Source organism: Anomaloglossus baeobatrachus, chromosome 6 (assembly GCF_048569485.1).
Source record: "Anomaloglossus baeobatrachus isolate aAnoBae1 chromosome 6, aAnoBae1.hap1, whole genome shotgun sequence".
Lineage (NCBI taxonomy): Eukaryota > Metazoa > Chordata > Amphibia > Anura > Aromobatidae > Anomaloglossus > Anomaloglossus baeobatrachus.
In genome coordinates this window covers 14,613,917-14,628,351 of record NC_134358.1, presented here as the reverse complement: position 1 = coordinate 14,628,351, position 14,435 = coordinate 14,613,917, and the positions used below count along the sequence as shown (strand labels likewise).

At 53.0% G+C, this 14,435-nt stretch overlaps 1 protein-coding gene across 3 annotated transcripts in view; it reads left to right on the top strand.

Annotated features, from left to right (window-relative positions):
• LOC142316963 (F-box/LRR-repeat protein 6-like) overlaps window positions 1-14,435 on the top strand; it is a 122,045-nt gene that overhangs the window by 60,109 nt on the left and 47,501 nt on the right. For all 3 annotated transcript variants that reach the window (XM_075352794.1, XM_075352795.1, XM_075352793.1), the window contains exons 4-5: window positions 6,274-6,337; window positions 11,305-11,436. In XM_075352794.1, the coding sequence (XP_075208909.1) occupies window positions 6,274-6,337; window positions 11,305-11,436 (196 nt within the window). The remainder of the gene's footprint in view (window positions 1-6,273; window positions 6,338-11,304; window positions 11,437-14,435) is intronic.

The following is a 14,435-nucleotide window of genomic DNA, read 5'->3' as shown; positions in this document are numbered from 1 at the left end:
TTCAGGTCTTGCTTGTTTGTGGGTCTTTCCGTCTTAAGTCTGGATTTGAGCAAGTGAAATGCATGCTCAATTGGGTTAAGATCTGGTGATTGACTTGGCCATTGCAGAATGTTCCACTTTTTTGCACTCATGAACTCCTGGGTAGCTTTGGCTGTATGCTTGGGGTCATTGTCCATCTGTACTATGAAGCGCCGTCCGATCAATTTTGCGGCATTTGGCTGAATCTGGGCTGAAAGTATATCCCGGTACACTTCAGAATTCATCCGGCTACTCTTGTCTGCTGTTATGTCATCAATAAACACAAGTGACCCAGTGCCATTGAAAGCCATGCATGCCCATGCCATCACGTTGCCTCCACCATGTTTTATAGAGGATGTGGTGTGCCTTGGATCATGTGCCGTTCCCTTTCTTCTCCAAACTTTTTTCTTCCCATCATTCTGGTACAGGTTGATCTTTGTCTCATCTGTCCATAGAATACTTTTCCAGAACTGAGCTGGCTTCATGAGGTGTTTTTCAGCAAATGTAACTCTGGCCTGTCTATTTTTGGAATTGATGAATGGTTTGCATCTAGATGTGAACCCTTTGTATTTACTTTCATGGAGTCTTCTCTTTACTGGTGACTTAGAGACAGATACACCTACTTCACTGAGAGTGTTCTGGACTTCAGTTGATGTTGTGAACGGGTTCTTCTTCACCAAAGAAAGTATGCGGCGATCATCCACCACAGTTGTCATCCGTGGACGCCCAGGCCTTTTTGAGTTCCCAAGCTCACCAGTCAATTCCTTTTTTCTCAGAATGTACCCGACTGTTGATTTTGCTACTCCAAGCATGTCTGCTATCTCTCTGATGGATTTTTTCTTTTTTTTCAGCCTCAGGATGTTCTGCTTCACCTCAATTGAGAGTTCCTTAGACCGCATGTTGTCTGGTCACAGCAACAGCTTCCAAATGCAAAACCACACACCTATAATCAACCCCAGACCTTTTAACTACTTCATTGATTACAGGTTAACGAGGGAGACGCCTTCAGAGTTAATTGCAGCCCTTAGAGTCCCTTGTCCAATTACTTTTGGTCCCTTGAAAAAGAGGAGGCTATGCATTACAGAGCTATGATTCCTAAACCCTTTCTCCGATTTGGATGTGAAAACTCTCATATTGCAGCTGGGAGTGTGCACTTTCAGCCCATATTATATATAGAATTGTATTTCTGAACATGTTTTTGTAAACAGCTAAAATAACAAAACTTGTGTCACTGTCCAAATATTTCTGGACCTAACTGTATACTGCACCTGTAATATACATCACTAGACCCCTATATACTACACCTGTAAAACTACATCACTACACCCAAATATTACTCACCAGTTACCCCCACCCCTCCCCCCATTGTCCCCTCAGGTTATTACTCACCTCTCCCTCCTCAGGTACCTCCGTACGGGCCGAGATGCTTCTTCTCTTGTACGGGCCCCCGCCGCTGCTGTTCTCGTAGGGGCCCCGCCGCTGCTTCTCTCCGTACGGGCCCCGGCTGCTGCAGCTTCTTCTCCTGCCGGGCGGGAACTTTTCAAATGACACACACGCGCGCCGTACTGACGACATCAGGGCGCGCGTGTGTGTCACAGAGAAAGTTGCCGGGCAGGGAACAGAGGACAGATTCCTGCTTTCCGCTGCCTGCACTGTGCGGCGCTGCAGGATCTGTCCTCTGTTCCCTACCCGGCACGCAGCGTGTGATGAGGGCAATCTGACCACGGGCCTCCCGGAGCCTGGAGCTCCGGACAACAGGTCAGATTGCCTTCATCACTGACCGGCCAGCAAGGACGCCCTGAGCCAGACGGGCCAGTCACAGAGAGTAGGCGGGCCGGATGTGGCCCGCGGGCCGCCCCATTGCTCAGGTCTGTTCTAGAGGATCCTTCACCTTGAGGTTCCTGGACTTGAGCAGCTTCAAGTTCCGGTTTGCTGTTTGTAATGGGACTTTAGCAGCCTTCCTCATTCTGCTTTTATCTGCACGAACACTTCTGTGCTATTTATCAGGCACAAATGTCTTCACAGTGCGATGATCACAGTTATGTTTTCGTGAAATAGCTAATGTTTTCATACCATGTCCTGGCTATGCACTGTGGGCTGCCATTAACTCCTTATTACCCCGATTGCCAACGCACCATGGTTTTTATACCTTGCCCTAGCTATGCACTAAGTGATGCTTTTCGGCAGCAGAGATCTTTTTCTTTCCCATATTGCTTGAAATCTGTGGCTATGAAATAGTGTGGAACGTCCTCAATGGACCAAGTAATTATCACAGGCGTGAGATTGATGTCAGTGAATCAAAGACCCCGAGACCGAAAACATCTAGGAGGCACACACATATACACACACACACACACACACACACACACACACACACACACACACACACACACACGCACACACACTGCCTATTCGGAGATGTATCAGTAATCACATATCTGATGTGCAGTGAGACCAGGCTGTCTGTACATCTCGCACTCAGCTGTTCTGGGCTGGCCCTTTTGCTTATGATTGGTCCGCATCATACAGGTATAAGTAGGACACGCCCCCAGTGAAATCTCTCTGATAGCGCCCACTTGGATATAGCAAACGTTAACTCCTTAGGCGACAAATACTTTTATTGCCAATATCTCTGCAATGGAGAGGAAGCTGAAAACAAAAGTTTGATTCCACTCTACAGCTACGATTACATTTTGTGTCGAATTCAACATGTAAAATTTGGTGACCTGAAATCTTTTCTGTCAGAAAAAGAAATATATAGAAGTAAAATAATGTAATTGCATAAATCTGTACAGCCTTACATTAATACTTTGGTGATGTCTCCTTTGAATTTGTCACATTCAGTCTTTTTGTAACGCCTGCCTGGATCCACAGACTCGGATGGGCTGTAATGGGGAGGCTAGAGGGAAATTACTTCACCTAGCAGGACCCCCAGAACCCTGACATCCTTTAACCCCTATACAGGAATTTGGAATTACACTGGGCCCTGGAGATCACTACGTGTGGAAGGCTGCAGTCTGAGAGAGTAGGCGTGAGGCAGGGTCAAACCAGGAATTGCATAACCGGGACAGAATCGGCAGGCAAGGACATAATCAGAAAACGTAGCAGAGGTCAAATCCGAATCGGGCAGTGAGGTACAAAAACAGCAGGCAGGAGGGTAGTCAGGAAACAAGCAGAAGTCAGAACACCAGAATCACAGAACAGGGTGGAACAGGAACCAGGAATTCAGAACTATCTTTGGCAGTGGTCAGCAGACAGGAGGGGAATTAAGAAGGCTGTGGTGTCTTCCCATTGGCTGTAGCTGAACTCTGGCAACTTCAGCTGGAAGACACACACCACCTATAGTCAGCCAGTGGTACTGCAGATCCCAAGGATACCCAGCCCAGTGGATGAGCGGAGCCTGCTCCCACCGGCGCCGCTGGCATCGACTCCTCTCCCATCTCCAGCACCCTTCACGGCAGGAGCACAGCGTCGCCTGGCGATCGGAGTAGAAGTCGCTGGAGCGGACTCCGGTGCTGACGTAACACTTTTTGGGTCGGGGTGTATCATCTCTAGAATCACTGTGTAAAACTATTGTATGAACTTGAGGATTCCTATCGCTTAGGGCAATGAAGAGCAGAAGCGGGTTCTTGGTGCAAGGAATTTATATAATACACAGCCAACAATATGTACCCAGTATATAACACACAGAAACACAACAGAAGCACGGTATATGTCGCTGAACACGGGCCTTACGAATATAGTCCAGAAAATAAGCAGTCCAGGTAACGTAGATCTGAATGAACAAAGTTCGTGGCACAAATCCTCACACCGGTGTGACCGGGTGATAAGTCCCTGGTTTTGGTCCACACGAATAAGGTATCAATTAGTCCTGGCAAAGTTCAATAAGTCCAAACATATCTTTAGCAGAAAGAGTAGATACGGGTAAAGTTCCAGAAAGTCAGTCACAATATAGTTGTCCGGTAGTTTCGCTTACATACACTTGGGACGTCCAGCCGCTGGTAGAAGCAATACTGCCGGGAGTTCACCTGAGATCAGCCTGACAAGGAAGCCTCGGGTAAATCACAAGGATCCAGAAAGGCAACCAGGTAACGAGAGCAGCTGAGCAAGAGCAGACAGGAAGCAGTATACTCAAGCAAGTAGACTTAGGCTGCTTTCACACTACGTTTTTTTAACATGTGTCATGAACGTTTTTTTGCTGTAAAAGTGGATCCTGGTTTTACAAAGAAAAACGCATGCAAACGCATGTGTTATTTTGCAGGATCCTGTCACTTGAAGTTTATGGGCGGGCATTGGAGTCGTGATCGGGAGTGAGGGGATCTGAACATGATAGACTGGGAGCCGGCATCTGACAGCTGAGGACGCTGGTAACCAAGGTAAACATCGGGTAACTAAGTGAAGTGCTTTGCTTGCTTGAATACCCGATATTTACCTTGGTTACGAGCGTCCGCAGCTGCTAAGAGCCGGGCTGCCTGCTCCCTGCACACGTAACCAAGGTAAACATCAGGTAACTAAGCGAATAGCTTTGCTTGGTTACCCGATATTTACCTTTGTTACGAGCATCCGCCATTCTCAGGTGGGGGAGAGAGAGACTGATCACGCCAGGCTGGTTTCTGGGCATGCTCAGTAGAGCAAGCAGGATCCTGTCTATCAGCATGCCAGCGTTCACATACGTTTGCATGCAGTATAGCCAGGATCCAGTGAAAAACAGTATTTGGACGCAGCTCAAAAACGCTACAAGTAGCGTTTTTGAAAAAAGTTAAAAAACTGCAAGTCGCTGGATCCTCACTATAACGTACGCAAATGCAGGTGAATGCATGTTGACGCGAGTCCATTGCAAATGCATTGAAATGAAAACGCATTTGCACTGGATCCGTTTTTGCGTTAAAAAAACGTTCAGGACGCATGTTAAAAAAACGTAGTGTGAAAGCCGCCTAAGCTTATGGGCGGGTTTTTATACAGATGAACGGGAAGTAGGTCACACAGCACAGAAACTCCATTTTAACTAAGGGCAAAACATTCAGAAGCAACCTGGAAACCCCAGAACACTGACACACTGATCTTTGCCCCCTCCTCTCCCTCTGGCAGATTGTGGGGGTTTCCTGTCTACAGCGCCCTCTTCAGGTCAACACAGATTTCCCCTTGGTCTCAGGTCTGGGCTCGGCCATTCCAGAACTTCTATCTTCTCCTGGTGACCCCGGTCTTTTGCTGATATGGGAGTTGCTCTGGGGCATTGTGATGAAAGGTTAATTACCTCCTCATTTTCAGATTTTTAGCAGAGGCCGAAAGGTTTCTATACAGAATTGTTTGATGTTTGTTCTTTTCTTAATTTCCTCCCTCTTGGCTAAATCTCCAGTTCCAGCTGCTGAAATGCCCAGCATAATGCTGCCCCCAGCAGGCCTCACTGTGGGCAGGGGGATGTGTGGTGCTGACTTTGCACCTTCTTGAATTCCGACCTTAAAGTTCCTTCTTGGTCTTATCAGAGAGAACACATTTCCCACATGCTTTTGGCACATGTGATGGGATTTTTTGGTAAAATACAGCTGGGCCTTGATGTTTTGTAAGGAAAGGCTCACTCTTTCCCCCTCCCCAACAGATCAGACGTATGAATAACACAACCAGTACTGGCCAGAATTCCTTGCAGCTCCTTTAATGTTGCTGTTGGCCTCTTTCCGCCTCCAAACTAATTTTCTACCATGGACTTGGTCCACTTGGTCCATGGTAGATCTGATGGAAGAAATGTTTTTGTCCCTTTCTCTCTCTTGGTCACTTTCCTCAGTGAGACCCTTTGCTGTGTTGTCAGCTGTTTCCAGAAAATATCAGGAAAATCCTCCTAGAACAGCGACACTTTCTTTGGCCTTAAAGGTATACATGACGGTGGGCGAGCTCTCACTACTATGTAACATGAGGGTAAATGTGAACAGCTGATTCTCATGACCCTACTATGGTCTCAATTATCAGAGGGAGTGAACACTTATGCAATAGCAATATTGTAGTTTTATGTTATTGGCTCCTTAAAAATTATTTCAGTTTGTTTCTAAGTGGTTTGTGCAGATTATCGGTGACGTTAAGGTAGAAAATGTTCTGAACTGTTTCTTCTTGGCAGGATTATTTACAAAAATCTGTCATTTTACCAGGGGCATGTAGACTTTTTATACTCACTTTTTCGACTATCTTCTGTTATTCTAGGCATCCTACCCTCAGGTCCTCACCATAATGTCTGTGATTGTAATTCTCCGCACTGCTGTTTTTCAGACTTTCTCAGGTCTCTGACTTCTCCCTGCACCACTGGAATGATCACATCCCATTAGTTCTTAAGGTAACCCTCCATCCCTCCTCATCCGGCCTCCCCCTTCCATCCTGAGTCTCTCACCTCTGCTTCATGCCTCTCGCTCTCGATGTCTCTCACCTCTGCCTTGTGCCTCTCACTCTTGGTGTCTCTCACCTCTGCCTCGTGCCTCTCACCCTCTGTGTCTTTCCCCTCTGCCTCATGCCTTTCACTCTCGATGTCTCACCTGCACCTCATGCCTCTCACTCTCTGTGTCTCTTGCCTCTGCCTCGTGCCTCTCACTCTCGGTGTCTCTCGCCTCTGCCTCATGCCTCTCACTCTCTGTGTCTCTCACCTCTGCCTCATGCCTTTCACTCTCTATGTCTCTCACCTCTGCCTCATGCCTTTCACTCTCTATGTCTCTCACCTCTGCCTCATGCCTTTCACTCTCGATGTCTCACCTGCACCTCATGCCTCTCACTCTCGGTGTCTCTCGCCTCTGCCTCATGCCTCTCTCTCTCGGTGTCTCTCGCCGTTGCCTCGTGCATCTCACTCTCGATATCTCTCACCTGCGCCTCATTCCTCTCGCTCTCGGTGTCTCATTTGTGTCTCTCACTATCGGTTTCTCTCGCCTCTCGGTGTCTCTCACCTCTGCCTCGTGCCTCTCACTCTTGGTATCTCTCACCTGCGCCTTGTGCCTCACGCTCTCGGTGTCTCTCACCACTGCCTCGTGCCTCTCGCTCTCAGTGTCTCTTGCCTCTCACTTTTGGTATCTTTCACCTGCAACTCCTGCCTCTTGCTTTCGGTGTCTTTTTACCTCTGCCTCGTGCTTCTCACTCTCAATGTCTCACGTGCACCTCATGCCACTCACTCTCCTTGTCTCTTGACTCTGCCTTGTGCCTCTCACTCTCGATGTCTCTCGCCTCTGCCTCGTGCCTCTCACTCTCTGTGTCTCACCTCCGTGTCGTGCCTCTCGCTCTGTGTTTCTCACCTCCGCATCGTGCATCTCGCTTTTGGTGTCTCTCACCTCCGCGTCATGCCTCTAGCTTTCGGTGTCTCTTACCTCTGTGTCGTGCCTCTTGTTCTCGGTGTCTCTCACCTCCGCGTCGTGCCTCTCGCTGTCTTTCACCTCCGCCTTTTGCCTCTCACAGTGTCTCTCACCTCTGCTGCTTGCCTCTCACTCTCGCTCTCACTTCTGCCTCGTGCCTCTTACTCTCTGTGTCTATCCCCTCTGCCTCATGCCTCTCACTCTCGGTGTCTCTCACCTCCGCCTTGTGTCTCTCGCTCTCTGTGTCTCTCACCTGCACCTCGTGCCTCTCACTCTCGGTGTCTCTCACCTCTGCCTCGTGCCTCTTACTCTGTGTCTATCCCCTCTGCCTCATGCCTCTCACTCTCGGTGTCTCTCACCACCACCTTGTGTCTCTCGCTCTCTGTGTCTCTCACCTGCACCTCGTGCCTCTCACTCTCGGTGTCTCTCACCTCTGCCTCGTGCCTCTTACTCTCGGTGTCTCTCACCTGCACCTTGTGCCTCTCACTCTCTGTCTCTCACCTCTGCCTCGTTCTCTAGCTCTCTCAGTCTCTCACCTCGTGCCTCTCGCTCTCCATGTCTCACACCTCTCGCTGTCTGTCACCTCGTGCTCTCGCTGTCTGTCACCTCGTGCCTCTCGCTGTCTGTCACCTCGTGCCTCTCGCTGTCTCTCACTTCGTGCCTCTCGCTGTCTCTCACTTCGTGCCTCTCGCTGTCTCTCACCTTCGTGCCTCTCGCTGTCTCTCACTTCGTGCCTCTCGCTGTCTCTCACTTCGTGCCTCTCGCTGTCTCTCACCTCGTGTCACTAGAGGCACAAAGTGAGAGACAGCGAGAGGCACGAAGTGAGAGACAGCGAGAGGCACGAGGTGACAGACAGCGAGAGGCACGAGGTGACAGAAAGCGAGAGGCACGAGGTGAGAGACAGCGAGAGGCACGAGGTGAGAGACAGCGAGAGGCACGAGGTGAGAGACAGCGAGAGGCACGAGGTGAGAGACAGCGAGAGGCACGAGGTGAGAGACAGCGAGAGGCACGAGGTGACAGACAGCGAGAGGTGTGAGACATGGAGAGCGAGAGGCACGAGGTGAGAGACTGAGAGAGCTAGAGAACGAGGCACGGGGTGAGAGACAGCGAGAGGCACGAGGTGAGAGACAGCGAGAGGCACGGGGTGAGAGACAGCGAGAGGCACGAGGTGAGAGACAGCGAGAGGCACGAGGTGAGAGACAGCCTCTCGCTGTCTGTCACCCTCGTGCCTCTCGCTGTCTGTCACCTCGTGCCTCTCGCTGTCTCTCAACTTCGTGCCTCTCGCTGTCTCTCACTTCGTGCCTCTCGCTGTCTCTCACTTCGTGCCTCTCGCTGTCTCTCACTTCGTGCCTCTCGCTGTCTCTCACTTCGTGCCTCTCGCTGTCTCTCACTTCGTGCCTCTCGCTGTCTTTCACCTCGTGCCTCTCGCTGTCTCTCACCTCGTGCCTCTCGCTGTCTCTCACCTCGTGCCTCTCGCTGTCTCTCACCTCGTGCCTCTCGCTGTCTCTCACCTCGTGCCTCTCGCTGTCTCTCACCTCGTGCCTCTCGCTGTCTCTCACCTCGTGCCTCTCGCTGTCTCTCACCTCGTGCCTCTCGCTGTCTCTCACCTCGTGCCTCTCCCTGTCTCTCACCTCGTGCCTCTCGCTGTCTCTCACCTCGTGCCTCTCGCTGTCTCTCACCTCGTGCCTCTCGCTGTCTCTCACCTCGTGCCTCTCGCTGTCTCTCACCTCGTGCCTCTCGCTGTCTCTCACCTCGTGCCTCTCGCTGTCTCTCACCTCGTGCCTCTCGCTGTCTCTCACCTCGTGCCTCTCGCTGTCTCTCACCTCGTGCCTCTCGCTGTCTCGCCATTTCTCACCTCGCGCCTCTCGTCGCCTCCGCCTCCGCTTCTTCTCCTGTCTCTCACCTCCGCCTCTTGCTGCCTCCCACCTCCGCCTCTTGCTGTCTCTCGCGCCTTTCGCCGTCTCTCATCGTTGCCTCACGCTGTCTCTCGCCTCTTGCTGTCTCTTGCCTCCGCCTCTCGCTGCCTCCGCCTCTCGCTGCCTCTGCCTCTTGCTGTCTCTCACCTCCGCCTCTCATGATTGTCTCTCACCCTCCGCCTCTCGCCGCTGTCTCTGCCTCCGCTTCTTGCCGCTGTCTCTCACCCCCGCCTCTCGCTGTCTCTCGCCCCCGCCTCTCGCTGTCTCTCGCCCCCGCCTCTCGCTGTCTATTGCCTCCGCCTCTCGCTGTCTATTGCCTCCGCCTCTCGCTGTCTATTGCCTCCGCCTCTCGCTGTCTCTCGCCTCCGCCTCTCGCTGTCTCTCGCCTCCGCCTCTCGCTGTCTCTCGCCTCCGCCTCTCGCTGTCTCTCGCCTCGTGCCTCTCGCTGTCTCGCCTCGTGCCTCTCGTTGTCTCGCCTCGTGCCTCTCGTTGTCTCTTGCCTCGTGCCTCTCGCCTCGTGCCTCTCGCTGTCTCGCACCTCGTGCCTCTCGCTGTCTCGCACCTCGTGCCTCTCGCTGTCTCGCACCTCGTGCCTCTCGCTGTCTCTCACCTCGTGTTTGTCGCTGTCTCTCGCCTCGTGCCTCTCGCTGTCTCTCGCCTCGTGCCTCTCGCTGTCTCTCACCTCGTGCCTCTCGCTGTCTCTCACCTCGTGCCTCTCGCTGTCTCTCACCTCGTGCCTCTCGCTGTCTCTCACCTCGTGCCTCTCGCTGTCTCTCACCTCGTGCCTCTCGCTGTCTCTCACCTCGTGCCTCTCGCTGTCTCTCACCTCGTGCCTCTCGCTGTCTCTCACCTCGTGCCTCTCGCTGTCTCTCACCTCGTGCCTCTCGCTGTCTCTCACCTCGTGCCTCTCGCTGTCTCTCACCTCGTGCCTCTCGCTGTCTCTCACCTCGTGCCTCTCGCTGTCTCTCACCTCGTGCCTCTCGCTGTCTCTCACCTCGTGCCTCTCGCTGTCTCTCACCTCTTGCGTCTCGCTGTCTCTCACCTCTGCCTCTCGCCGCTGTCTCTCACCTCTGCCTCTTGCCGCTGTCTCTCACCTCCGCCTCTCGCCGCTGTCTCTCGCCCCCGCCTCTCGCTGTCTATTGGCTCCGCCTCTCGCTGTCTATTGGCTCCACCTCTCGCTGTCTATTGGCTCCGCCTCTCGCTGTCTCTCGCCTCCGCCTCTCGCTGCTCGCTGTCTCTCACCTCGTGCTTTTCGATGTCTCGCCGTTTCTCACCTTGCACCTCTCGCTCTCTCGACGTTTCTCACCTACGCCTCTAGTCGCCTCCGCCTCCGCTTCTTCTCCTGTCTCTCATCTCCGCCTCTCACTGTCTATTGCCTCCGCCTCTCGCTGTCTATTGCCTCCGCCTCTCGCTGTCTATTGCCTCCGCCTCTCGCTGTCTATTGCCTCCGCCTCTCGCTGTCTATTGCCTCCGCCTCTCGCTGTCTCTCGCCTCCACCTCTCGCTGTCTCTCGCCTCCGCCTCTCGCTGTCTCTCGCCTCGTGCCTCTCGCTGTCTCGCCTCGTGCCTCTCGCTGTCTCTCGCCTCGTGCCTCTCGCTGTCTCGCACCTCGTGCCTCTCGCTGTCTCTCGCCTCGTGCCTCTCGCTGTCTCGCACCTCGTGCCTCTCGCTGTCTCTCACCTCGTGCCTCTCGCTGTCTCTCCCCGTTTCTCACCTCCTCCTCTAGCCGCCTCTCGCCTCCGCTTCTTTTCCTGTCTCTCGCCTCCGCTTCTTTTCCTGTCTCTCGCCTCCGCTTCTTTTCCTGTCTCTCGCCCTCCGCCTTTCGCCATCTCTCGTCGTTGCCTCACGCTGTCTATTGCCTCCGCCTCTCGCTGTCTCTCGCCTCCGCTTCTCGCTGTCTCTCGCCTCCGCCTCTCGCCGTCTCGCGCCTCCGCCTCTCGCTGCCGCTGTCTCTCGCTTTCTCTCGCCTCTGTCTCTCACCTCCGCCTCTCGCCGCCGCCTCTCGCCTCCGCCTCTCGCTCTCGCTGTCTCACTTTCCGTTTTTGTGTCTTGCAGAGTCTCGCCTCCTTTTGCCCATTGCTCACCTCTCTCACACTGTCTCACTGCAGTAAGGTGACAACGGACGCTCTGATGTCTGTAGGTGATCACTGTCCTCTTCTGTCCTCCCTCAACCTACAGGACACTCAGGTGAGTATGCTGACGGACATAAATCCCTGGGTAATTGCTTTCAGGGGTTCGTTGTGGGCTCTCCTACCTGAGTGTGGAATGTTGTAGGTTGTGGGCGCTCCTTCCTGAGTGTGGTATGGTGTAGGTTGTGGGCGCTCCTTCCTGAGTGTGGGGTGTTGTAGGTTGTGGTCCCTCATCCCTGAGTGTGGGGTGTTGTAGGTTGTGGTCCCTCCTTCCTGAGTGTGGGGTATTGTAGGTTGTGGGAGATCCTCCCTGAGTGTGGGGTGTTCTCCCTGAGTGTGGGGTGTTGTAGGTTGTGGACGCTTCTCCCTGAGTGTGGGGTGTTGTAGGTTGTGGACGCTTCTCCCTGAGTGTGGGGTGTTGTAGGTTGTGGGCTCTCCTCCTTGAATGTGGTATGGTGTAGGTTGCACCCTGAGTGTGGTATGGTGTATGTTGTGGGCGCTCCTCCCTGAGTGAGGGTGTTGTAGGTTGTGGGTGCTTTTCCCTGAGTGTGGGGTGCTGTAGGTTGTGGGCTCTTCTCCCTGAATGTGGTGTGGTGTAGGTTGCACCCTGAGTGTGGTATGGTGTAGGTTGCACCCTGAGTGTGGTATGGTGTAGGTTGCACCCTGAGTGTGGTATGGTGTAGGTTGCACCCTGAGTGTGGTATGGTGTAGGTTGCACCCTGAGTGTGGTATGGTGTAGGTTGCACCCTGAGTGTGGTTATGGTGTAGGTTGCACCCTGAGTGTGGTATGGTGTAGGTTGCACCCTGAGTGTGGTATGGTGTAGGTTGCACCTGAGTGTGGTATGGTGTAGGTTGCACCCTGAGTGTGGTATGGTGTAGGTTGCACCCTGAGTGTGGTATGGTGTAGGTTGCACCCTGAGTGTGGTATGGTGTAGGTTGCACCCTGAGTGTGGTATGGTGTAGGTTGCACCCTGAGTGTGGTATGGTGTAGGTTGCACCCTGAGTGTGGTATGGTGTAGGTTGCACCCTGAGTGTGGTATGGTGTAGGTTGCACCCTGAGTGTGGTATGGTGTAGGTTGCACCCTGAGTGTGGTATGGTGTAGGTTGCACCCTGAGTGTGGTATGGTGTAGGTTGCACCCTGAGTGTGGTATGGTGTAGGTTGCACCCTGAGTGTGGTATGGTGTAGGTTGCACCCTGAGTGTGGTATGGTGTAGGTTGCACCCTGAGTGTGGTATGGTGTAGGTTGCACCCTGAGTGTGGTATGGTGTAGGTTGCACCCTGAGTGTGGTATGGTGTAGGTTGCACCCTGAGTGTGGTATGGTGTAGGTTGCACCCTGAGTGTGGTATGGTGTAGGTTGCACCCTGAGTGTGGTATGGTGTAGGTTGCACCCTGAGTGTGGTATGGTGTAGGTTGCACCCTGAGTGTGGTATGGTGTAGGTTGCACCCTGAGTGTGGTATGGTGTAGGTTGCACCCTGAGTGTGGTATGGTGTAGGTTGCACCCTGAGTGTGGTATGGTGTAGGTTGCACCCTGAGTGTGGTATGGTGTAGGTTGCACCCTGAGTGTGGTATGGTGTAGGTTGCACCCTGAGTGTGGTATGGTGTAGGTTGCACCCTGAGTGTGGTATGGTGTAGGTTGCACCCTGAGTGTGGTATGGTGTAGGTTGCACCCTGAGTGTGGTATGGTGTAGGTTGCACCCTGAGTGTGGTATGGTGTAGGTTGCACCCTGAGTGTGGTATGGTGTAGGTTGCATCCTGAGTGTGGTATGGTGTAGGTTGCATCCTGAGTGTGGTATGGTGTAGGTTGCACCCTGAGTGTGGTGTGGTGTGGGTTGCACCCTGAGTGTGGTGTGGTGTGGGTTGCACCCTGAGTGTGGTGTGGTGTGGGTTGCATCCTGAGTGTGGTGTGGTGTGGTTGCACCCTGAGTGTGGTGTGGTGTAGGTTGCATCCTGAGTGTGGTGTGGTGTAGGTTGCATCCTGAGTGTGGTATGGTGTAGGTTGCCACCCTGAGTGTGGTGTGGTGTAGGTTGCAGCCCTGAGTGTGGTGTGGTGTAGGTTGCACCCTGAGTGTGGTATGGTGTAGGTTGCACCCTGAGTGTGGTATGGTGTAGGTTGCACCCTGAGTGTGGTATGGTGTAGGTTGCACCCTGAGTGTGGTATGGTGTAGGTTGCACCCTGAGTGTGGTATGGTGTAGGTTGCACCCTGAGTGTGGTATGGTGTAGGTTGCACCCTGAGTGTGGTATGGTGTAGGTTGCACCCTGAGTGTGGTATGGTGTAGGTTGCACCCTGAGTGTGGTATGTTGTAGGTTGCACCCTGAATGTGGTATGGTGTAGGTTGCACCCTGAGTGTGGTATGGTGTAGTTGCACCCTGAGTGTGGTATGGTGTAGGTTGCATCCTGAGTGTGGTATGGTGTAGGTTGCACCCTGAGTGTGGTATGGTGTAGGTTGCACCCTGAATGTGGTATGGTGTAGGTTGCATCCTGAGTGTGGTATGGTGTAGGTTGCACCCTGAGTGTGGTATGGTGTAGGTTGCACCCTGAGTGTGGTGTGGTGTAGGTTGCACCCTGAGTGTGGTATGGTGTAGGTTGCACCCTGAGTGTGGTATGGTGTAGGTTGCACCCTGAATGTGGTATGGTGTAGGTTGCACCCTGAGTGTGGTATGGTGTAGGTTGCACCCTGAGTGTGGTATGGTGTAGGTTGCACCCTGAGTGTGGTATGGTGTAGGTTGCACCCTGAGTGTGGTATGGTGTAGGTTGCACCCTGAGTGTGGTATGGTGTAGGTTGCACCCTGAGTGTGGTATGGTGTAGGTTGCATCCTGAGTGTGGTATGGTGTAGGTTGCACCCTGAGTGTGGTATGGTGTAGGTTGCACCCTGAGTGTGGTATGGTGTAGGTTGCACCCTGAGTGTGGTATGGTGTAGGTTGCACCCTGAGTGTGGTATGGTGTAGGTTGCACCCTGAGTGTGGTATGGTGTAGGTTGCACCCTGAGTGTGGTATGGTGTAGGTTGCACCCTGAGTGTGGTATGGTGTAGGTTGCACCCTGAGTGTGGTATG